General features: G+C 43.6%; 1 protein-coding gene across 2 annotated transcripts in view; it reads right to left on the minus strand.

The window, feature by feature from the left end:
• The window catches only part of GRK5 (G protein-coupled receptor kinase 5), a 164914-nt gene that overhangs the window by 7893 nt on the left and 131236 nt on the right, over window positions 1-25785 (minus strand). The window contains exons 5-13 of one of the 2 annotated variants that reach the window (XM_051620120.1): window positions 23547-23647; window positions 20554-20646; window positions 17441-17504; window positions 16773-16913; window positions 15517-15707; window positions 10874-10911; window positions 9923-10012; window positions 8477-8685; window positions 1132-1269 (exon numbers count right to left, since the gene is read on the minus strand). In XM_051620120.1, the coding sequence (XP_051476080.1) occupies window positions 1132-1269; window positions 8477-8685; window positions 9923-10012; window positions 10874-10911; window positions 15517-15707; window positions 16773-16913; window positions 17441-17504; window positions 20554-20646; window positions 23547-23647 (1065 nt within the window). Of the gene's footprint in view, window positions 1-1131; window positions 1270-8476; window positions 8686-9922; window positions 10013-10873; window positions 10912-15516; window positions 15708-16772; window positions 16914-17440; window positions 17505-20553; window positions 20651-23546; window positions 23648-25785 lie in introns of those variants that run through there. The other variant, XM_051620121.1, reaches the window with a different exon arrangement.

Below are 25785 nucleotides of genomic sequence, written 5' to 3' on the forward strand. Positions count from 1 at the left end.
AGGCCTTACATGCCACAGTTAAGCTTTTAATACACTCCGGTGGATCCCAAATTTGAGCCTGGAATTTTCTGATTTTCTACATCAGAAAGAAATAGTAGCTTGTCTCCTATTTCTTCCCACTAAAGCAGGTCATAACACCACGGGCTAATTGGCAGGAGTAACTAGGCCACATAGTAAAATGTAAAGCAAAACCAGAGCAGCTAAAGTAAACTTTTGTAGCGCTCAAACCACTTTGGTTTGGTTGAGTTTGCCGTGATGTGAATGAGAGCTGCCAAGATGTTACTTCCCTTAATACGTTCAGATGGCAGTGTTTACTCAGAACCATATGGGAACTTTAAGGATAGAAGGTCTAGCCAGAGAGAAAGCCCTGCAGGAGGAAAATAATCTGATAACTCTGTGCACTGGGGTAGAGACTGATACCATAAAAGGGTGGGAAAAGCTTCGTTACTGCCAGTGCAACAAAGACTTTCAGTATGTGCAAGACTGGTGTGTAAACCTCAGTGCTGGCTTCCCTGCCCCAGGAAAAACTAACAAGTTCAAAATGCTCTCTCAGGTCCAAGTCATCTCCTCTGCTTGAGGTGACACAATATCTGAACCTGGTTCAGACTCTCTGTACCAAAAGTCTGTTTTCATGACGATCCAAGTTCATTCCTCAGTTCCACAGAGCTCTGGACTTTGTAGCTCTGGTTTCACCTCAGCACATGTGTCTGCATGCACAGATGTGGCTTTCATTGCTGACTGTCCTGAGCACCACCTGGTCCTGGGCATACTTACTCTCAGTGTTTCCGAGGGTAAGGAAACACAAAGGTTCCCAGCTTAAACTCTAGGAACTGAGGCACGAACAGATCAAGAGCTGAGCCCAGCGTCACACAAGACTGTGGTAAGTGAGAATGAATCAATCCCCAGGTTACCACCCTCCATGGATGCCCACCCAGCCTGCATGCACAGGTCTACCAAGCAGCTCTCCTCTTCCTCCCAGCCTCCCCACTCCAGCCCTACTGCTTAGCACGTCTTCCTAGGGCAGCTGCCCATGCAGGCAGTGATGACAGCTCTGAGAGACAGAAATTATTTTAGAAACACATCTCTTCAAAGAGGCCACTGGCGGGGGGGAACGCTTCTTATCGTACTTACATCAGGGACAAAGGGAGGATCCAGCATTCCTGCTTCTAACCGCTTGAAATTCATGCTCTTGAAAAAAGGGTGTCTCTTCACTTCTGCTGCACCTTCCCCTTGACATCCCAGCCGCTGCTTCACATCTTTGGTGAGGAGCTGAAACATGCCAAGAGGAATGGTAAGGACACCAGGAAAACAGGAGCTCCACAAAGATGCTATTATCTCCAGTTGGTTTTGAATGTGCCCAGAACTAAGCACAGAGGGGAACTGTAACTGCTGTTACTTAATGGCCAAAGTTAAACGGATTAGGGCTGCACTGTTCTACACGCTGGTGAAACCCTTTTAAAATTACCTGTTATAAAGTGCTTACAGTCAAGAGCGAGACCACTGCCTCTGCTTACTTTCAGTGAACACTTTCAAGAAGAGGCCTGACATACTCTAATAACATATGTAGGTGCATATTCATAGGCCCTGTGTGCTTTTTCTCAGCTCTTTTCTTTTTCCACATTACTCTGGTAAGAATAATTTCCCCACGTGGCTTAGGCTGGGTGATGAAATTGCATTTCCCTCTACCCATGGCAGTATATTCTAGGACATCACACTGAACCAACCCTTTGTGCTCATGGGCCTGTCTCTGCTGCACCCAAGGGCAGTTTTGCCCATGGAGCCAGTATCAGCAGCCATCCTCAGTTCAGCCTGGTTTGTTTCCAGAGACAGGCAATGCACACCCCTACCTGCTACAGCAAGTCCTGTCTCCTGAGTACCTTTAATGGAGCACTGGAGATTAACTGAACTCAGCATCCCTGGTGTATCGGGTAAACAGGTCCACGACCAAAAATGCAAGGGTGGTAGGACCCAGAAGACCTTGTATGGATGGACTAACTGATCTGCAAGAGGGGGCAGCTCAATGGAAGAATGAATCTGGCACAGACTAGTTGGTGCATGAGGAAACAACATCTAGGCAAATCTTCACCAAAATGCCTCTGCTTTTACATCATATGCACAGGACCAAGCAGGCTAAAGCAATGTCTTAAGATATCATGTCTAAGCAGTTGAAGAGAGGCATTTCCCCAAACACAAATGACCGGTGCAAAAAGACCATCACTTGAGAGAGGGACCTTCCTAAACGTAGCACAAGTTCACAAATTAGTTTCCTTTTTTTTCCTTCCATTCATCTTTGAGGAAGCACCCCTTCTCTCTTAGAGAAAACCTCTGTCTGAACTCACCATGTTCTGCCCAGAGAGTTCACCTGCCTGCCGAGGAGATGCACAGCGCGTGCCTCGGCGCAACAGAAAACTAAACACGCCCTGCAAACAACCCAGGCTAGCTTTGCCGGAGTCTCCACTTGGGGGGGAAAAGCAGACACTTCCACTTGCAAGACCACGGAGGACAGAACACCAGCCCTCTTCCGCGCAGGAAAGTCTCCTGGAGCCGGGCACGCAGCCAGGCAGACCCCCCCTACACACACACACACTGCTTTGGGCCCCCGGGTTTCTGGAGGGAGGCTGCAGGAAAGGGCTGGGTCCTGCCCCGACTGCCCAGCCCCGCACCAAGCCCCGCACCAAGCCCCGCACGGCCGCGGGGCGGGCCCGCCGGGGGGCAGCAGAGGCCAGGCCAGGGCGGCCGGGGCGGGGGGTCCCGGCGAGGAAGCTGCTTCGGACTCTTCCCTGGGGCAGGAAGGGGCTGGGGGCCCGCGGGAGGGGGTTTCACGCCGCACCCCCGTCTCCAGCCCGGCTGCCCCGACGCGGCAGCGGGCAGCGCCCGCTCCCCGGGTGGGGTGCGCGGCACAGCCGCCCCGAGGCGAGCAGCGCAGCGCCCTGGGGCTGCCAGCCGTGCTGGGGGTGGGTGCTGCGAGGGGCTGAGCCCCTGGGAACCCCCCAGCTAAGTCCCCTGGATCCTTCCCGGCTGTCCCCGGCAAACAGCCGCGCCCGCAGCTCCGCGCCGGGGCTCACCTGAGCCGCGGGAGGCTCACCTGAGCCTTGCGAGGGTTTCAGGAGATCGGGCGCAGGTGCAGCCCTGCAGGGGGGTGTGGCCGGGCAGCCAGGCAGCTTCCCTGCCAAGGCAGGCTTGGCTTGTAGGCTTCCCGTGCCCCAGAACCCTCTGGTTGCGTTGCTGTCTCAGCTGCATCATCTCAACGAGGACGGACTTTGCAAGGGCTGCTGCTTGCTCGTGGGAGGTTGGTAACCTTCCCTCTAGGGCCTGGCTGGGGCTGGGGGTGTTCTGGCCTTACCAGGAGTGGATTTGGACTTGCCTGTAGATGGTAAAGGAGACCCCTGCAGCTTCTGCTCTACAAGCCAGCTGTGAAGGGAAAGAAAGGAGTCTGTGCAGCCAGTCATTCTCCTGCCTCTGGAGTGAGTGGGAAGACCAAGCTATTCTGGGAATTTAGGCCATAAATACTAGAAGTTGTTAGGAGTGCATGGCCAGAGGATAGCTGAGGACCGAAAAAGGATGGGGATTCCTGGGCTCCTCCATGACAAACAAGGGATTATTCAGTAACCTCAGCTGCAAGGAGGAAGTCTTCTGGAGCATGAATGCAGTTGGCAGTGAGTGGCCACTGCAGGCTGAAAGACACAAAAGGGAACAGGCCACTGGGAACAGGCTGGGACTGAAAGACCACAGAAAAGAGAGGGTTCTCCTGCAAGGCCCTGCTGCAGGGGAGAAGCTGTCTGCCTCTTGAGGAGAGTCCCAGTGGAGAGAAAAATAAGAAATTCATGGAATTGGTAAGCTGTAGCTGCAGCCACCTCTAGAGATAGAAAAAGGTGAGAACAGACACTTTTCCTGGCTTCTGTTGTGGATGTCAAGAGATAACATGGGCTGATATTTTCCAGGAGTGAAAGTCCTACCTTTCCCCAAGGAATAATGAATCTTGTACCGTTTCCTGCAGCCCCAGCGGCTTTTTGCAACAGTAAACCTGTGTAACAGCCTGAATTATGCATCCCGTTTGGGAATCTGACCATGGAAAAAAACCCACAAAGGTAACAACTGTATGTTTTGAGTCATCTCTACACTTTTGTTTGATTCATTTTCAGAGGATGTATTTAGTATGAATAGAGATCAGAACAAAACCAACTGCATCAGGCTGAGGACAAACCCTCCTGGGACAGCAGTGCAATGACCAAATCAAACATATTTTAAGTGTAATTCTACAGCCAAAGCCCACAGAGAATTCACAGAGCCTCAGGTCTGAAGATGGCGTAGGCCATCCAACCAGGCATGAAGTTGATACCAAGCAGCAGAGCTCTTTATGTTCTGGTAACAAGGGCTCCAGATGACACTGTATGTGTGTAAATGAGGGCAGGATTTAGTCTACAGAGTTTTATGGGCAAAGCACAACTAGAACATGACATTCAAAAGAGAGTCTTGAGTAGCAGTGGTGAAGTTACATGAAGATCTTTTTCCTGATATAAAGAACTCTCTGATACTTTCCTGTCACTCATTTGATCCCTGCTGGGGATACAAACTCTGCAGTATCTGAGACTTTTTCTACAACTTTGTTTTGCTTCCTTTACAAAAAGAAACAACTGTTGTTAGGATTGCTAAAAAAAAGCCAACAGTCCCCAAAGCACTGCTTTATTTATCTTCATGTGATCAGCCAGTTCCTATCCAGATCATACCATGTAATAAATAACTCCAAGTCCTAAAATGTCAGTCCTGAAATTATAAGAGTAAAGGAAACATTTTATAAGGTAAGACTGCAAAAATCCCTGCTCATGAAAGGAGAAAAGGTAAACCCAGTTCCCTTGACCCATCTGATCAAGTAGTTTAAGGGATCACCTAGATAAATTTCAACCCTGAAACAGAAATAAACAAAGTATTTTAAAACATTTTTAGAGAACAGAAAAGTATTACTGTAGTCACCTCTCAATTGCTAAATGAGACAAGAGGGTGGTGTGGGAACTGAAGATGCCAGAGTGACATAAATGGCTGCGTGTTGTACTGCTTATGCTTATGGAACCACAGCCCAGTCTGGCCAAGTGACGAGTCAAAACTCTGTGGTTGGGTGACAATTAAGCTAATTGCAAAAGATTGCTACAGAAGATAATAATTCTTAGTATTATAATAAATAGCAACAGCACTGATAGTAATTTGAAGAGCACTTTGATGTGTGTGAGGTGCCTCTCAGGACAGATGGAAGAGCAGTTACTCTCAGGCAGCACTGATAAACTTGAGGGTGTCATAATGTTTGTGAACAAGTTGGTTTCCAGGGATGAAAGCAGAAAGCAGGGATGAAAGCAGGCAGGAATAGTAGCACTATGATGGCAAAGTTTCTGGTGGAGAGTGAGGAAGAGAAAAATTGCTTTTAGGGAATAAAGGATCCATCATCTTTTAGCTGGCTGGGGAGGCAATTTGGGAAGGGAACGGAGATCAGAACCATGGAAGAGTTGACGCTGGAAGGCACCTCTGGAGATTGTCCAGTCCAATCCCTCTGCTCAAAGCAGTCACCTACAGCAGGTTTTTCAGGGCTCTGTCCAACTTGGTTTTGGATATCCCCAAGTGTGGACATTCCACATTCTCTCCAGACAAACTGTATTTGAGTACCCTCACTAAGAAAAAGTGTTTCCTGCTGTTCAGAAGGACCCTTCTGTGTTTCAGCTTGTGCCCACAGTCTCCTGTCCAGTCAGTGGGCACCAAATCAAAAGTCTGTCTCTGTCTTCTTTGCTTCCTCCAATCAGAGTTCCCTTTTGAGGAGTAAAATGGGAACTGCAGGAATAGCAATCAGCAGGGAGGATAGTCTGGGGGAAACGTGGACAAAGAGGACACTGACAATGACAGAAGAGAACAGCAATATGGGCCCATCCAACACTGCTGACTTGGAATGCACCTCAAGTCACATCTTTGGATGTCAGACTGCACTTGTCAGGGAAAACATGCATGTACATCAATGCAGTACAAGTCCTAACAACAACAAACAGGGAGCATTTCCTAGAAAGATTGGATTTTTTCACAGAAAAAACACACCACGAAGCAGTTATGTTATATGGGAACTATGGGTTGGGGAGCTTCCCAGAAAGCCAGCTGCCCCTGTTCCTAATTACTTATTATTCATCTCTGTTTCAGTCCAAAATGAGGCCTGATTTATGAGAAGTGACTTACAAAATGATACATGGAAATATGGATTGGATGATGATTAATGGGAGCTCTGATATGTGCCTGCAGAAAGGCAAAGGGCACAGATATCCAGGAGGGTAAGGCTGACACGGGGTGACACTGAAGGGTTTTCATCTGATTTAATGAATAGAGACAATATATTTCCTGAAGAAGATGCTATTAGCTCATGGAGTAAACCTCAGCTTTGTGGAAAACATGTTGTTCCTCACTCTGGCCCTGAAGAGTCCACTACAGCAAAGCCTTTTGTGATGGATCTTTGTGAAGGCTCAAGTTAAGATTTATGTACTGCCACTTCAGGCCTCATTTTGCAGATATGATGGGTGCTTAACCATCACTTTTTTGTGTCCTTATTAAGATGTTGATACAAAGCAACAAAGCTCTGGTTTTCAGCATGAAGAGCAAAAGGAATTTGAGGGGAAAAAGAAAAAAAAGAATAATGGATTTTAAAAAATATCACTTGATAAAATAAATGGCTTTTGGATGGAAAAGGCCAAATGCCATTATGCTCAGTATCAGGAGTAGGGCTCTTCTAGCCTTCAAGCACAGTCATTTTAATGTGTTCGTGCTCAAAAAGGATTGGGTTATCTTTGGATCCATTAGGAGTTTGCACAGACCACCTAAATAAACAGGCCACATGACTGGACACTGAAGCAGTAATGATCAAGTGGTCAGGAACGATTTACATATGGTTCATGCTTCCCTGAGGCAAGAGATGGAACACTGACAACTCCCTGAGGTCTCCAGCTCCCTAAAACCAAAGGCTCCATGGCTTGAAGATGAAAATGACCACTACAGTATAATGATCTTCACTGTCTATTCCCCTGGAAGTAATAGATCATCTCCAGCACTATCTCATCAATGCTATATTTAATTCTTATCAGCTTAAAGTTCTCATGGGCTTGGTTATTTTCAAAGTATACTTTCATTCTATTATGCCTCAGGCCTGCAACTACCTCCAGAACAAGCAACAAGAATGTCATTTTTGCCCCATGACATTTTCATTTCATGCTGACAGGAGGACATGCACAGACTCTCTGCCACTCCAGCAGACACTGCTCCTCACCTGGTGGGATTTGAGATGTGCTGGAGAAGAGACAGCAGGCAGCTGGAGCACATGAAATGGCCTGTAAGAGCCTGTGGCTGTCCTAGACCCTCCCACACCGACATCACTGGGGGCTCTGCATCACAGATTAAGGGCAGTGAATGGCCCAGAGTATCTATCAAGAGTGATGTCAGTTAATGACTACCCCAGGGATTCAGCAATGGGTTGGTGCCTGTGAGTTAATGACTTCCAGGCATGATACTTGGCAATACTACCATTATTATTTTGCAAGGAGACTTCAGTGTCTCTTCATGAAGGCAGCCAAGCTGAATGTTGTTGATCTGCTGTTTGCTTGCCTGTTGCACAAGATACTGGTGAAACTCTCACTACCTCTTTGTTGACCTTTCTTTCCCTTCATTCTCTCCCTACCAGTATACACAGATATGTCATTGTCTCCAAAGGAGATTTCACTCTTTAGCACACATCAAGTAAAAGGCCACATCCCTTCCCAAATTACAATTCAGCCTTCTAAAGATGGATGTTGACAAGACACTGATGAATTCAGACACAGCTTTGCTATTTCTCAGAGGGTTTGAGGATTTCCATTGTCAGACATGGCTATTGTGCTACAAAAATGACTCCCAGCTGAAAGAGTGAGAAAACATTTTGAAGAACAGCTCAACAGTATTAGAAAAAGCTGGATAGCCTGGCACCCCGGGGGAAAAGCTGCTAACAAAGTTATTGAGATGGGGTGGGACATCATTAGAGTGTCACAATAATTTCATTGCATAATCTTTGTCCTGCTTACCCCCAGCTCTCACCAAAGACAATGGAAGCATGGAGTTTTCAGTTCCTTGCAGGAGACAATCAGAGTCTTGCATCATCAAGTCCTTTTTATTTTTTCTACAAGATTATAAAAGACAGAAATGCATTCTTGACTGCAAACTAACATTCAAAGTCTCATGAGAATAGATACTGCTCCCTCGGCCATGAAACTCTGGAGAGGACTCAAGATGACCAAGATGAATCTCATGGAGAAACAAGCCCAAATAAACACAAGTTGAATGAACAGAGAATGCAGTCATCCCATCAACAGATGAGCCTGGTTAGTCCTTGACTCTGCAGCCCCGCTATGGTACTGTCTTACTGCTCAGACCAGCTCAGATACAGCTTGCTTATGAAGTTGCCATGCTGGGCCTCCCAGCCCCTTACCATTTTACAGATGGACTTGGCCTCCTCGGAAAACTTATGGGAGTACACCTCTTCTGTCTCCAGCACCCTTCTGTCCACTTCTTCCCTCTTCACCTTCTCTTTCCTTCCGCGAAATGGTGATTGCCCAGCAATCATTTCATAAATGAGACAGCCCAGCCCCCAGTAGTCAGGGCTGAGAGTGTATCTCTGGTTGTTCAACACTTCTGGAGCTGTGGAGGAGAAAGATGTGGCTTATGGAAATGCTTGATATTTACATGGGGAAAAAATTTCCATTTCCATGTGGTGACTGAACACCCATGTGCAGAGAATGGCAAGTAAAATATAAAAATACCTCCCAATTTCTGCTGATGACATTACAGAAAATGCAGCATGCTACCTGCCATGGCTTTTTCTCTACATCCTACATGCCATGTCCATGCTGTCTTCTGACTTCTCTACCAAGTCAGAGCAATTAAACAAACAAAATTAAATTGAAGCAAAGTATTAAGCAGAGGCCTGATCTTGAGAGTCCTTCCAGTTTTCTCCTTTTAGGGAAGAGATGACATACAAGCACACATCCTGCAAACAGCAGTGACATTTCTTCAAAAGCAAACTCTTATCTTTTTTGGTCAATTTATAACATTTTTCTCCACTTTCAAAGAACATATCCATTTATTTTATGTTGTTGCCATCCAGTGTGCTGTGGGCATACAGTCACTGCCTTGCAGGCATCCTCAGTTCCACATGTGGGGACAAACACACATATACACATGCTCACAAGCACAGAGTCTTAGTGTGCAGACAAATTTATACTGAGATTACAAAATTTAGAAAGGAAAATTGATCTGCTTGTTTTCATCAAAGTCTCCATATGATGTAACAGCAAGTTTCTGTTTAGTCAAATAAGCATAAGCAGTTTTTATTCTAAAAAATATGCTCACCCAGAGAATGCATTAAAATAATTGCACTGAATTTAGGAAACAGAGCTAGTTAAATCAGCTAGTTAAATCAGCTAGTTAATCAGGTGGTTTTTATCAATGTACAAATCTCTACTCTTCTGTGCAGCCTGCACATAGGGGAAGACTCAAGATGGCCATGGTCAAGATGGTAATAGGCATAGATTTAGCCATTTTATCATAAATTTACAACTATTACACAAAGTAACAGCTAGAAAGAAACCTTTCTTTTAACATATAACCCTCCTAAAAAAAGTGGACATTAAGATCACTAGACTCTCAGTTGTTGCCTCCCCTTTTAATTTTCTTTGCTGATTTAAGATTACAGAGCAGTCTCATTAAGAGCTCCTATGGTCCATCCTTTTACCCACTTCTGATTGCCACTAGCATGACTTCTTGGTGAAGGATGATACTGTGAAATGTTTTTTCTGCAGCTTACATGGCAGAGAGTTCTCCAAAACTCAAGTCAATTCAACAAATTGTAAAAAGAGATGAGGTACTGAAGACTTACCCATATACCCTACAGTTCCTACTCTTCCACGGATTGATTCACCCTCAGGGATTTTAACAGCTAGACCCAAATCAGATATTCTAATATGGCCTGGAAGGAAAAAAAAGAAACAAAACAACACAAAGCAGATATAATAATATCACCCAAATTAGTCCAAAGCCACAACTGTTGTCACTGCTACAAAATTCTTGCAATTCACTTTTCAGACACTTTAGGAAAGGAGTGTTCTGAATTGCTGAATTGCAGTGGTTTCATTGATAAGGAAAAGAGGAATTACCAAGGGCATTGCAATGCAGTGAAATTAATTCTAACAGTGAGGCTACAGACCAGAGTGGAATGTGTTAGATATTTTAGAACCAACTGATAAAAACGTAATTAGGATTATGCTGTGGGGAAGTATCAAGAGTATCTTGAACTGATCATGGAATGGATGGGCTGTCCTGGCTTCATCCTGGCTCAAACCAGGACATGGGCTGATACAATTCTGTAGCTCTGCTGGCTGAAGGGGCTACATCTGGTCTGTAAGCCAGCATGAGATTTGATTATTGCTGCCTTCAGCAACAAGGGGGTACCTGGGTTTGCATAAAATGAGAATTGGCTCAGCAAAGGATGACAATATTTTGGGAAATGGGGCGGGGAGCACAGATTTAGAAATCACGACTTCCTTTGTGTTGTGTCAGATTTGCAACAAGGATGGAAAAACAAGGGAAAAAAGGCAGACACCTCCAGGAAAGCTGTGCTCCTGAGAGCAGACCCTGCTGAGCAGCACGGCTGCTTCACTCCCTCCACACGGGGAGCTCCAGCACTTCATCCACCCCAAGACAGGAGCATTAGTGTGTGCTGAGCCTCTTAGTCACTTCAGAGCGTTATTTGTCTTTGTGCAATATATATCCTAAAATGAACTTAATCTACTTTACTGTGAAAGCATCTCTGTAACCCTCTGAGACTTACCATAATCATCTAGCAGGATATTTTCTGGCTTCAGATCTCTGCAAATGAAGGAAAGCCATTATTTGTACAAAGCTGGTTTTGATAACACCACCATACAGCAGTGTGTGAATGCATTTATTACTCGTAATAAAGCAATTGGGTGTCAACTCAAACAGCAAGGAACTCATAAAAGCAATACCACTTTCTACAACTCACTTCACAGATAGACTGAAACCATATGTCTTCTACTAAACTGGAGTTACATTTTTTCACTAAGCCAAGCTTTTAGTTCCTAATCCACTTTATAGTGGACTCATCCATTTAGTCCTGTAAGCCCTGTAAACCAGCCCCAATAGCCCTGTGTGTTGTTAAATCTCTTAACATTTTCTGTTATAAAATCCTTTGTTAAAATGAAAAAACCCCACATTTTCAATTTTAAAATATTTAATTTGCATAGGAAAATGGCAACAACCATCTGCTGGGCTCAGATTTTCTACGCCTGGTGTCTGACTCAGACCAAACATGTGAATGTGTGCACAGGCACTTGTGCACATGGGTAATAATTTCAGTGAGTTTAGAAAATGATGGGCAGAGGGGGGAAAGCTGTGCCCAGATTAGAATTCTCCTTACAAACATTTGTGAAACTGTAGTGCCTATGTGGTTTGGAGCAACGCCATGAAAATTGGCAAGGTGGTCACTCTGATGTCAAAGATGTGCCTTTTACTGCTCCTGTGAAAAAAGAAATCCCAAATCTGGCCAAGTTATAAACTTCTGGGGGGGAAAAAAAAAAAAAAAAAAGGAATTTCAGTTTTCATATATTTAGCAGAGCCTTGGCAGGTCATTCTTCTGAATGTACCAAACCTGCTCCCCCAGTTGCTGCTTCTAGATACTATCCAGGCCAGCCACGCTCAAGTCTCCTTGCTTGACCAAGGCTGTTTTCCAAACCCAGGTTGCTGAACCCACCTTTGCAGCCACCACTGCCAATCCTGGATGTGGTGGGCTGCTGCTGCTGCTGAGGAGAGAGCCAGGTAGGCTCCTTCCCCTCCTCCCTGTGCTGCAGAGCAGGGATGAGGCCAGGCTGGGAGATGGGACCTGAAGGTATCCGTGGGCAGATGGGGACATGCTGAGCAGGGAGCATCCCAAAAGGGTGGTGATGGCTCAGGGGCCCAAGAAAGGCACCAACATGGCTCAGTGAGGCAGGGAAAACCATATTGCTGCAGTACACAATGTCATGTCCCAGCTTTTTTCTGATTGACTCCTACTGAAACACAGTGGTTTGCCTGGTGCAAAGCCAAGAAGTGCTTGGCCTAGCTTTTTTAAGTTCTCCTTGCATTTGTGAACCAGCTTGATTCTGTTAGCTCCCCAGCAAGACACATTTCTTCTCAAAGAGCAAAGAGAGGGAGTAGAAGAGAAACCATCACACCAGGAGATCAGTGCATTGTACAGTCTGTGCAGGAGCCTGCCCTGTGTTCCAAGCTGGACCACTTCACTGTCATGTGTTTTTCTATGAATGGAGAGGGGCATTTTATAGTTTTGACAATGCTGAGATGAAAATTTCAAAACTTGCCTTGTTTTTATTTACTATTTCAAGCAAGAACATAGAGTGCTGTGACCAATCTCTTCTTCTTCCTTGCTTCAGACCCTCTTGACCTCTCAAGATAAACTTCCCTGGGTGCCCAGTGGTACCAAGCCTACTTTTCAAATAAACAGTACTAAAATATGGGAAGAGCAGCTGAATGCTGAGGAGAAGCCATGCTTTTGTTTAACATACCACTGTGGGCTTTCCCTGCCTATCAGCAGAAGGTTTCCAATGCTGAAGCAACACAGTTGAGGGCATCTCCTGTTTATTTTTACAAATTTATTCCTAACCCCCTAATAACTATTTCCTTGAAGAATTCAGAGCTCATTAGTTACTTCATCTGCCACTCCAGCAGTTATTAGTCTCATATGAAGATGGAACTGTGGTCAAATGACAAGAATCCCACATGCAAGTTGGGAAATGTTGTCTTTGAGAAAATGAGAGAGTCCACAAGGACTCTGAGAACAGCAGCTCAGTCCTCAGAGCCCTCTGTGATTTAGGGCAACTAGGGCAGTCTTTCCTTCCCCCCACACACCAGTTGTCGTTTCTGTCTTCCAATTTCAGGTTCCTCAGCATCAAGGCTGGCTTCCTTTGCATGGCCAACACTTCCAAGGGCTAAGGAGGAACATGATTTTTGTACTGAAATGTCTAGGAGAAATAAAACTCCCCGCTGGACAGAGTTACAATTAAGGATACTTCCCAATGGTACAGCTACCCAAATGTAAACAAGCCTTGCCTAAATATATGGAAACATAAACAGCTGGCACTGTGCCCATGCTAGAAAGGCCATGGTCCATTGCTTGGCTGTACAGGACAGCATAAGTAACCCAATTAATCACTCTGCACAAGGCTTTACTGTATGTTTGTGTAAGGCCTAGGACAATGTGATCTTCATGCTGACTGGAGCTTCCAGGCACAGCTACAGCATATACATAAACAATTTTTATATATATATATATATATAAATAAATATATATATATTATAATAGACATATAAATAATTCTTGCAATATTTTGATACATTTTTTTTTTTGCTATAACATTGCTATTTTAATATATAAATAATCCGAGGAGAACCAGCAGCTTTTCATGTTTGTTTCCCATGAACAATTGACCTGTTGACTTTTACTAACATGATGCAGTTGAGAAATGTAGCATTAAGTGCCATGTTTAGGAAGGGAATTCTGAATTAGATAAATCTGTCTCTGAGCCTGGTTGTTCTCTCAGGTCACGTCCACAGCGTGAGTCACCAGCCCATGAGATGGAGATGTATTTTCCAATGCTGTGTTTTACTTAAAAGCATTCTGTTCATAGAAAATGAAATTAAGTCTGAGGAATAAGTGTTTTGCAAAGAATTATTCACCTAGAGAAGGCTGTAGCATTTAGCTGCTATATTTTGTTGACCTATATAGCACTTCTCATGGGTCCCCAAACACGCTGCAGTATTACAAATTAGGGGTCTCTTCAGATGCTCCTAAAATACTGCTAGAAAATGTCACCTACAAGGATATAATACCATTCATTACCAAAATGAATGTGCCATCTGAGGTGTAAACTAGCAGCTCTTTTAAGAGTAGCATGAAAACAACTGCTTAAGGAAGTAGGATGCCATTTCTTTCAGAGCCACCTACTCTTTTAGGTTGCCAGATCTAATTTGCTTTATTAGAAAGTGGCATTAGTATGGCATGTCACCAGCCATGGTTATGAATGTGCTAGTAATTTTCATCAATATAGGATGCTTTTGATCTAGTATTTTTTAAAGAAACTTTTTTTTTTGCATGTGGTAGGATGTTTTTTAATGAAAAAGGAAGCTAAACACGTCACTCATGATTTGATTTTTCAATTGACATTAAACACTTAATTCAATTTTGTTCCTTGGGAAAAAAAAAAAAAAAAATCTCCTTCCTGGGCCAGTGCCAACTAAAGCAGCCTGTTATCTGTCTGCCCTCCTTGTGCCAGCCAGCAAGATCTGAGTCACAGTCAGGCAACCAAGTGGCAGTTTGCTAAAGAACTCCTCTAAGGAACAACAATATCATCATCTCTATGTATACAAGCATATGCATAATGCTTATTATACATGGGCAAATCAAATTATTTAAAGTGTGGCTTAGTTTTTAAAAATAACATTCAATTGTCCATTAATCATTGTCCTTGGAAGTTCTTTCATCAGTTTACAGGACTTCTGCTGCTGTGCATGCCAGCAAGAATGATTTCACAAGCTGGGATGATGAACACAAACATGAAATGTTGTTTACAACTACACTGGTTGCTGATTAAAAAAAAAACAAATCCTCAGGGAGTTGCAAGAACTCTGTCTGCAATCACCCTGCTTATCCAGCAAGTAAATCCTGGGATGCCCTGGAAAAGTGCTTGTATAGAGCTGGAAGCCAGACTGGAAGCTGAGAACTTGAAATTTGTCCTTCTGGAAGCTGGCTGCCTGTCACGGCTGCAGGCAGCGCCCTGCCCGCTGGCTGCCCCCGCCAAAGGGGTGATGCTGCCAGCAGGACACCTCCCTCCCTGCCTGGCTGCCAGTGTGCCTCCTTCCTGGCTGGATTGCTATGGCCACCATCCCCATCCAATCTAGCTAATCAAACTAGTTCATGACCTGGAGAGCAAACCCATGCCCCATGTCTCAAACACCTTCCTACGCTAATTGAGCTTTCTTTGGGATAGGAGCAATGGTTTTTCCACATCGGATGTGCTGCAGCCCTGAAGGCAACAGAACCTGGCTAATTAAAATAGAGGCTTGAATGGAATGATCTCAAATTCACACCAACTGGAAACTGGATTCCCTAATGAAGTCCCTTTGAAGGAACTCCTCTGATTTTCTTGTGTCACCCAGTGCACGCTGAGGTAGGGCCTGGGGAGCCTTGTGTGAGTTTTGGGTAGTTGAGACAGGACATATTTAGTGCAGCAACTGCTTCCTTCCATGATACTGAATCATGCTGGATTTGGAGAGGCCTCTGTGAAATTTCAGCCAAAGCACAGAGGCATCTGAGCTGTACAGCACCACAACGAGTAGGGAGGATGCAGGCAATTCCTTTCTACCCAGAAAAGATGTCCTAAGAGTCTAGAGTGTGCTTACCTGTACACAGTGTTTTCTCTGTGAAGGTCTTCTAAGCCACAGAGAATCTCTGCTGCATAAAACAAAGCTCTTTCCTCCTCGAAGCCTGGGTTTCCCATGTTGTAGATATGAAACTTCAGGTCACCTCCATTCATTATGGTCAGAACTAAACACAGTGCATCCTTTGTTTCATAGGCATAGGCTAAATTGACCTAGAAAAACATTTGAGCATAGTTGTGACAGTTCAGTTAGCTACTCAGAAGAAAGCAGTAACTTTTCATTCAAGATTTTCTCTAAAAAGGAAAAAAAACCCCAAACTTAATTTGATACAGGCCTTATTGCAATAGCAAACATAAATTTTAAAAGTATAGAAAAATCATATGTTAGGATTTTATAAATTAATTTGTTGAATCCAGCCTACTTATCATCAGAAACCTTCAAGGTTAATGCTCAGCTTCACAGGCTGGAGACATCCTAGGTGCAGACATAATTTTCCACAGAAGAGGAATCATAATAGTCAAGGGACCCCAACATCTCAGTAGGTTTCCAGAAAGGCCCAGATAGCCCAGCTATCACCCATCACTGAGGTGTGAAGGTCAGCATCACCCCTGCAAAGCTCTGGTGGGTGCCCCAGGAACAGTCAGACAAGCCAAAAGCTACCCATCACTTTTAAAAATGTGCCACTGTCTTTGCTTCTGCCAGAGGTAAGTAAACATCTTGTATCTGTTGTATTCACTGTGTTTCCTAAATTAAGTATAAGGAACGTGACAGATGCTGAGACAATGACACCCTTTTTAAAAAAACAAAATCTAAGTCAAGTTTTCAAGGAGACACAGGAGCTGGCAGATGTCAGGGAAGCTGTGTCAGGGACACCAGCTCCATGTCACTGGCTAGATGCTCCTACAAGCCAGTCACTTCTGATCTATGTGGGTTGAATCTCCTTCAGTCTCCTCCAAGCTCCTCTCTCCCAGACACTGGGAATTCAGGTAATCAGGCTGGATAAAAATAGCTCAGCCTGATGCAGCCCTGATGTAAATCAAGGCTGTAAAATGCATCATGTTCCCATGGTAGAAACAGGCACCTTGTTGCATTTCCTACAGACCAGAGACTAAAATGAGACTCAGCAAAGGTGCACGGAGCAGAATTAGGATGCAAAGCAAAGGAGTCAGCTTCTGGCACCTCTGCTGTAGCCAGATTTTGGAGAGACATCAGATTCAACAAGAGACAGTGCTCAGCAGGTGAGCAGGGAGCCGTGCACTTGGGAGTTCAATACTCACTACAAACTGACTATTGACTTTTTCTAAAATCTGCTTTTCATTTAGGGCCATGGATTCGCCTTTCCTCTTTTTTATTCTCTTCTTCTCTAATCTCTTGCAGGCATACATCTTCCCCGTCGCTCGGACTTGGCAAGCACAGACCTGTGAAGGAAAGAGAACAATTGGTGGGTAAAGGGAAGCAAAGGCTGCATCTGGGCTGCACTTCACTCCTCGTGCTCTGATCTGATTTAGTCCTTTTAAGGCTCGAGACAGCAGCAGAGTGAATAAGGCCTAGGTGGGGGCAGCTGGGGAACCGACTTCTGTTTCCAAACCTGCTGTGTGATATTGGTTTAATTATTTCACTTTCCTCCGCCTGCTTCCTATCCCACCTCCTTTTGTCTGGGCAGATTGCAATCTGCTCTGCTAAAGCCTCCTCTGCCTCTGCTGCCTAGGCAGCAACCTCCAGCCATCAGTAAAATACCAATCAGGGTGTGACCCTCATTCCACTCTGAATGCAACAGTCGAGTACAAAATACTTCTCAAAACTGTTCTTTCGAGATTACGGTGTCACGAGAGGCTAAGTAAAACTGTCAGCAATTAATGAAAACAAGCCCCTATCACACATCAGTCCCCTGTAACCTGCAGTGCCTCAGAAGAAACACTCAACAGAAACCTTCAGAATTACTCACCTCCCCGAAGCCGCCTTTCCCGAGCACTCGGTACTGCCGAAACGTGTTCTTCGTTACTGGTTGCCTGGAAGAAAAGGAAGTAAAAAAAACCAACAAAACAAAAAACCAACCCATAAAAAATAGAGACACGCTACATTTAATGCACTCTTTGTGATTTATTTATTTCAGAGCATACTTTTGAAAAGCAAAATAGATAAATATTCTATAATCGCATTATTTCAAGGTAATCACATTATATAATATAATACATAATGATCTAATTACATTACTTCAATACTATGTATGGCTTGAACTTTTCAATTCCAACATATTAAGCTGTAATAAAATACAACACATTAGTGAGTCATCAGTATAATTTCTGCTAGCATCTCAGGACCAAGGAGGGGTCTGAGTCTCCATTATACAGCTTTGGCCTTTGTTAAGCAAAGTGGAGGCCTGAGAGCTTCCAACAAGATATGAACTCTCAAGGTAAAGAGGAATCTTTTAAGGGCAGTGCTGGGATAACTCTATTGCTTTGCTTGGTTTTCAAGCTGAGAAAAAAGAGATCCAAAATTCAATCTGCCAGAAAGTATTTCTGGTTTCTTGACCTTAAACAAAACAGGAAACTGATGTGAAACAAGGAGAGAAACAATCCCGGGAACCGGAGAGGTGGGCTGAGGTGCTGTTTGCAGGAGGGGAGAGCAGGAAGCTGGGCTCGAAGCCCTGGGGTACCTCCCTCCTGGGAGAGCATCATAGGCAAGAAGGGAGGAAAAGCATCTCTTTCCTTTTAAGGGCCAAACTGTGGGATAAATAAGTCTGCCTTTCTTTCTGAGAGCAGAGTTTTCCCTAATGATCACTATATAATCCCAAAAAACTCTGCTCTACCAAAAAGGCTCCAGTCCTACATCTCACTCAGACCACATTTATTCTCATCCAAGTTTAATAATGTGACAGAATAAGAAATCTAGATTCAGAGACATCCAATTTTGTATCCACTGCTCCATCACCAAAGTTTTACACTGATATTAGCAGCAGATATGAATATTCCTACCAGCTTTGTGTTCCTCTGGCGGGCAGCCAGTCGGCAGAGGGAGCACAATAACGTGGCTGTTCCCACAACAGTGGTGATGAGGTTGATGACAATAGGGAATAAATGTTAAAGTGAATAGTTTCATTTATGTTCATTATTGTTTTTAAAAGTGGGGGAAGAAAAATACGCAGAAGGCCAAAACTAGAAGAGGAAAAGATGCTATTTTCAGGCTTCTGTGAAGATCCTGCAAATGCATTTGGGTTAAAATCAACAACTAGCAGTGATAACTACGTGCTCAGCAATGTCCCTGGAATAAATGGACTGTTTGACTCCTCCATTGGAGCCAGCAGTCTGTAAGAAGGAGCTGTTGATCACTACGTGCTACTAACATCTCTTTGCTAATCCTAAAAACAGTTCTCCCAGCTTCTTAAAATGGGCAGACCCATCCCATAGCTTGTCATGTTTGTTGGGGGAATGGAAAAAAAAACAAATCCTCAAAGCATTTGAGAAAATTCCTTATCCCAAATGTGAAAATAGATAGAAAATACCCAGGCTGGTTTTTGTTTTTTTTGGTTTTTGTTTTTTGTTTTTCTTTAATTGAAATAAAAGAGTAAATGCTGGATCCAGTAAGGATGGCATGTGGAGCATGTCTTGGCTCTCCCCTCTGCCCACTGCTTCCCTTCCCTCTTGTGCAGCAGCTTTGTAGCTTTCCAGGGAGAGGAACTGGCACAGCTCCTTTGATCTCTGAGGCATCCTGCTGACACTCACTGCTCATGGATCTGGCCCTAACTCACCCGCTGTAATTAATTCCATTTGTGGAAACTGGGGCTTCTCTCAACTCAAGGTCACTGTTACCCAGCAGTGTGTGTCTGCTACAGCCCTCGTTGACAAGGAGAAGGCAAAGGGCCTTGCAAATGAATACCCACGAGGGCCACCTGGTTATTAAATGTGCTCCAAAATGTATAGCAAGTACATATGGTGTGAGTACCTATATACCATATTTTTGTCTGTTTAGAGTGATTTAATAATCATGATAACTGATCCAGACAAAAAACATCACCATATTCAGAGCGAAGCTACACAGGAGGACAACTGCAAGTGCTAAATATATTTTAATCATACCTAATGTACCTTATACCATTAAAGAGCCAAACAGTTGAGCTTTGGAAGCCAAAACTGTTTTGGGGTGGATTTTGGGGTTATTCTTCACTTTCCTAGCCAGCAGCATCTGTTTCAGTCTTGCCTGGGCACAGTGTTTGCAAATGCAAAAGCCAGAGTCTGGATGTGTATCTTACATTTTGCATTCTATGTGCACAGGGGTAGGTTATAAAAAACCACAAAGCATCCCTCAAGCTGTGCCATGAGTAGCTCATTGTGACAGGGCCTACAATTAAATTGGCCACCAACATTTCTCAGATCACAGGAGATTTCAATTCCTATTTTTTTACAGGCTGTCTTTTCCTATTCACTTGCAGTACACAAACACACTGTGCAAAGAAGGTGCCCAAGATGCTTGCTGGAGCATGTCACCCTCAGGAGTGCAGTGTCCCTAAGAGAGAAGGAAGCAGCTGGAGTGTGAGCACATTCATAGAGGATGAAGGATCACTACAAATCTCCCAGAAACAAACCATACTCGTTGGATGGTCACAGCTGGAGCCTCAGTTCATGGTTAAATTGAGTCTAATGCCAACATAACAATGACTTTTCTATATGGCATCATCCTGTGGCTAAAGCCATTATCTCTTCTTGAACCTTCTAACAATGGACACTTGCAAACAAATGCTTAAATTAGGAAAGCCTTCCTGGCACTGTCTAGAAGAGGGTACAGTTCAGGGAAATGGGGACTGAGTCTTGATAGACCATCTTGAAGTAGAACAGTGAAAAGAGGAAGAGAATGGTTGCACAGAGAAGGCCATAAATGGCAAACATTAGGATGAGGCACAGAAATGCTGCAGAAAGGCCAAATTGTCTTTCTTTTGAAGGCAAAAGGAGCAAATGTACATTCTCAGCTGTCAGATTTTTATCATATTCTTAAGGCTTTGCACGAAAGTGAAAATAAACCTTTTGTATTAATTTTTAATTAAAAAAATATTGTGACACTTACCTCTCCAACCACTTCCACTGGAGAAACCTGTCAAAGTACATGCTGTTCAGGTATTCTTGGAATGGTTCCCTTCTGAGGTGGTCAAGGACAGATCTATCTCAGATGAAAAGGATATATAAGTATTTTATAATCCTGATCTTGGAGCAAAAGTGAAACAAAACAAGAGGAGAAAATCCAGACTTCTTCCATGGTAGGAACGTTTTACTTCTACTTTATTTTGTACTTTATTTTACTCACTGTTTCAATCTAGGACCAAAGTAGTGAGTTTGATGGATTCCATAACAGGAGGACTTACACAAGCTGCATAGTAATATGTACTGGTTATGCTTGCTGAAAACTAACAGGGCGTCTCCCACTGCCTTCCATGGACTTTTACAAAAGCTGTTAGTCACTAGACAACAAATGTGTTTGCTTCTGTTAGTAAATTAAGACTGGCTTAACGCAACACCCTCAGGAACTGAGCTCCTAAACTTTGAAGAATGTTTACATCTGGATTGAAAATTTCTGGCTGAAGTCCATTCCTGTCAAAGAAGAACCATCAGAAGTATTATTTTGAAGGGGGAAAAAAAAAACCAGCAATCTCAATTCCTGCTATACAGAAGTAATAACTGCGATTAAAGGCCAAGGGCTTTTCCCAGCAGCTATGTGCTTTGTAGAGTGAAACAGAGAAAATAAAGTCTGAACAGGATTTTTTTTTCTGGATCAGGAAAAGAATTTTGGTGCTCCTTGGCTGCAAAGTCTTTTGCGTAATCAAAGGAATAAAGGCCTTGATGCAAATGTGAGAAATTAGTATGCTCCTTGTGGTAGACAACAAGCAGCCAGAGACCAACAGCCATCCCATAAGGAAGGCCAAGGGTTCAGAGCTAAGTGAAGATGGGCTGAGCTGAGAGGATGACCTGAGATGAAGGTGGTCGTGTTGTTTAACAGGGGGTTGTTGACCTGCTGGGTTTGGTTCTGTCTTGCTTACTGGAGCTACTGCATCCACCTCTGCTGGCAGCATTGGCAGGGACAAAACTTGGGTTTGAGGGAAAAATGCCCACAAGAAATGAGTATTTCAGTCTTTAAAAATGTTGTGATACAGACTTACAGATTATGCTGGAGGAGGAAATCCTCTCTGAAGGACTACTCTGGTTTGGGAATAGATAATCCCTGTCTAACCCTGAAGTGGTTCTAGACCTAAGCAAACAATTCATGTCTTCTCAGTTTAGTTCCTCCCTGTTCATGAACTGCTACTCATAAATAATAGTAATTTCTCAGCTGTTTGAATTTTTTGGGGGGCAATAATTCTTGCACCATCCATTTAGAACAGGCAGGTAATGGCACATATTCAGTGTTCAGAAGTCAAATTGCTGTTTTCATCAGCTTTGACTGGACACAGATCATAGCATTTACCCTAAGTGCATTCAAGCTTACAAAATAATAATAAAAGAGTTTTAACAAACTTTAGCAAGTGTTATTCAAAGCCAAAATTAGAGGGGAAATTGGAAGAGGGCAGAAGCAGACAGTAAAAATATTAAAGGTCAAAGCAGAAGTCAGAGTTATACATGCAATTCTCCTGCAGACTGAGCTTGTCTATGAAGATGTGGCTGAAACTCATCCCTGTTCTTGCTCCTACAGGATACCAAGCTTCATATTTGCATGTGTGCCTCCCTTTTTTGGTCTGACTGTGAACTCTTCCAAAATTAACATTATTCAGTACATTTAGTAAATACCAACAGCAAGTTTTTAAAACTTCCTTTTGACCTCGTTTCAGTCCATCTGAAATGATCAGAATATTTATTAACAAGGTCTCAAACCTGGCTCGTTTATCCATTTCAGTTGAGATGAAGGAATGGCTGTTGGTGAGTACGAGCCTGAATTAAGTGGTGTCCAACGCTGGCCTATTTCATTCAGTTAATTAAAAGCTGCATGTATTTGAAAGAACAATAGCTGCCTTTCACCACTTGTTTGCTTTTTAGTTCCCCTCTTTGGCAACAACAAAGTGCATTTTAGAGGGAACTGTCAGCTTTCAAACCCATTTGAGAACTGGAAACAGGCATCAGGGGGGTTTGTGCGAGCACAGCTCTGCCTTTGTCACTGGGACTGGCACACACAACTGGTGCGAGTTATACGAGCATCTCTACATGACACCAGGCCAATGCAAGGAAACTGGTTGTGTTATAAGAGGAGGCCAGAAATAACCCACATCTCCTACCAACGCAAAGAATAACTGAAAACAGAAAAGGTCAATTGAATGAATCAAAACAATGAATGACAGCAGAGCAAATTTTACAGATCCCCATTACATCATGCAGGGAAAACAAACCATGCTCAGCCAGAAACTACATGGGCCAGCTTGAGATGATCCCCCCTTTTCATATTTTTATTGGTTTATGATCTACTGGCATGAACGTTCCCGGGGCAGTGTTTGGAAATGCCAGTTGCATACCTGGAGCTTTAGCACATAATAGTGCAAATCGCCTTGCTGCTACACAAACTGATAAGCCTTTTCCCAGACAAAGGATGAAATAATGCACGTTTGTTTGAACGCCACAGACAGACAGAAAGCATTAAAAAAGCCCCATTCTCCTGGTGAAGATTTTCTGGAAAAGCCATGCGGAGCAAGTTTGCACATTCCTCTGTCTAAATGGTCTGTATAGCCACTTAATTTTTATTCACTTTGAAACAGAGATGTTTTCTTTGGATACATTATCATTGTAGCTCTTTTCACACAGCATGAAATCCATGGCTGGTTTGCTTGGCTAGAACACTCTGTCAAATACCTGAAACACTAAGTGCCTGTGTGTAGTGTATATAATGGCATAGAAATACGTATTATATTTTGTTCAGATGAAATGACTTCACCGCTTGTCAGCTCTGCCTCTAGGATTATGAATTTACAAGCTGAATTTACAAGCTTCAGGTTCAAACTGAAATGCCTCTCTTTACCTGACACATTCCCCACAAGCTGCTGGCTGCAGCCCTCAGATCTTTGGGTATCGAGTTATACTTACTTTCTACACTGGGAGAACAGCTCTTTGCAGGGGCTGTTTTCGAGTTTCTCCTCAGTCTGATGGATAAGATCTTGACTGACTTCAGGAACTAAGGCTGGAGACTGGGGAGAGAAGAGAGAGGCACATTATCTCTGTGATGAGGTGCAGATTCTCCTCTCTTAACGTGTAAAAGACACATTCATTATTTATGCCTTGAGCTGCTTCCATTCAATTCCAGTGGTTGTGTAAAAGCAAAGGAGCTTTACGTCAAACAGCAGTAAAATAGGATACCGTGGTAACTCGCTCCACATTCCACTCTATCCTCACATTGCTTTTTTGCCTTCTCTTGTACCTTCACCTCCTTGCCCAGCCTCATGAATATGCAGGACTCATGCCTTGCCAATCCTTTGAACTGCTCCCTTGCATCCCATGAAAAATGTGCTGGCCTGAACTGTGTACAGGCCATTCTCTTAAACAAAAGAGAATTTGCCCAATGTTTTCACTTCATTGATGATTCATTGTACTGTCTGAAAAATCCATCTTGGGTTTGTTGGTTTTTTTTTTTTTCACCAGCAAAGGAAAACGAGAGCAGAGCATTGGTATTTATTTATTTATTTATTTATACATAATATAAAATTATGATTGTGAAAGTATCTGGACACCTTAATTCATCATTAGAAAGACAAAAATAATCTAGTAGTTTTAAAATAATAATTTCAAAAGGAACTCTGCCAACTAAGCACAAACACTTCTCATCCTCTTTCTCCCTTTAGAGAGAATGTACCCTTCAGAGAGAATCAGACCCTTCAAAAAGCCCTTACCAAAGAGAGGGCTTTTGCAGTATGCCTTGATGGTTAGCCAGTTTAGGACCTTTGGGACTAATTATCTATAAAAACAATTTTTAGGCAGTCCACATTCTTACTCATTAACAGTATACTGTAATTATATAAAAAAGTGTTTATGCATGTGTGTGTGTTGTGTACACTTATTTATAGACATTTCTCCCACTCCCATGGGAGCCTCTTTATATAACCAGTTGGATTGGGGTATTTTAAATAAATTCAGCCACAGATGACAAAATCCTCTTTCCTTGCAGAAGCCTTAACACTTGGTAAGGTTCCCCATCCATGGCCACGACCACCAGATGTGTTCAGTGGGTGGGTCACAGAGCATCATCACTCATTCCTGGCCAGATGTTCTCATTAACTCACCCCAAGTTGGGGCTAACTTGGCAAGCACCGAGATGCATTGCAGGCAGAGTTCAAAAACACTGGGAATAAGGACAGAGGAAGGGGCAGAGGTGGAGCTGGAGCCAGAGAAAATCTCCAGCATGGTGAAAGATGAATTAAGTCTTTTATCTTTTCCTTCTCACTGCTGAAATCTGAATATGATCCTGGTTAAGACATGAAAAAGTAAGTTTGTTCGACTTGAGTGTTTTTAAATGGGAACACGGTTTACAGAAGTGTCTGTGCATGCTGCACAATGCAGCCTCGCTATTCAACCCTGACAGACAATCTGCAGAACATGCTGGGTATCTTTGACCTCAGTGGAATATTCCTTCATTTCCTCCTTATATTTCTCCATTTCCTCAGCAAAAGGGATCTAGGGAACACCCATTTTTAATGGCAGGCAGAGCATATTGCTATGAAGAAGTCTCTCAGTTTCTTGAGAGGTAGATGAGCCCTCCCATTATCAACTAAAAGATGAAGAGACTGAGACAAAGCCAAATTTCCTCAGCTTGACTGGCCACCAAGTTTGACAGGAACTGAGAATTGTAGAGCAGTAAATCAGACAGCTTACAGAAATTCCTAACTGTAGATGCCCATGAGGGAGGGACTTTTCACCGGAGAAGGCAGTGATAGGACAAGGGATAACAGCTGTAAACTGAAAGAGGGGAGATTTAGGTTAGACATCAGGAAGAAATTCCTCACCATGAGGGCAGGAAGGTGCTGGAACAGGTTGCCCAGGGAGGTTGTGGAAGCCCCATTCCTGGAGGTGTTCAAGGCCAGGTTGGATGAGGCTTGTGCAGCCTGGTCTGGTGGGAGGTGTCCCTGCTCATAGCACGGGGGTTGGAACCTGATGATCTTTAAGGTCCCCCTTCCAACCTTAGCCTTTCTATGATTCTATGACTAAATCTAAGTCCCAGGTTGAGTTCAGGAGCATAAAAAGGAGGAAGAGGGAAGCACTGAAAGAACTAGGAAAAAACCTCAAAAGTCCTGTTTTCCAGTCTTACAGCTGCTGCAATGAAACTACTGGGAAA

Source organism: Apus apus, chromosome 4, assembly GCF_020740795.1.
Source record: "Apus apus isolate bApuApu2 chromosome 4, bApuApu2.pri.cur, whole genome shotgun sequence".
Lineage (NCBI taxonomy): Eukaryota > Metazoa > Chordata > Aves > Apodiformes > Apodidae > Apus > Apus apus.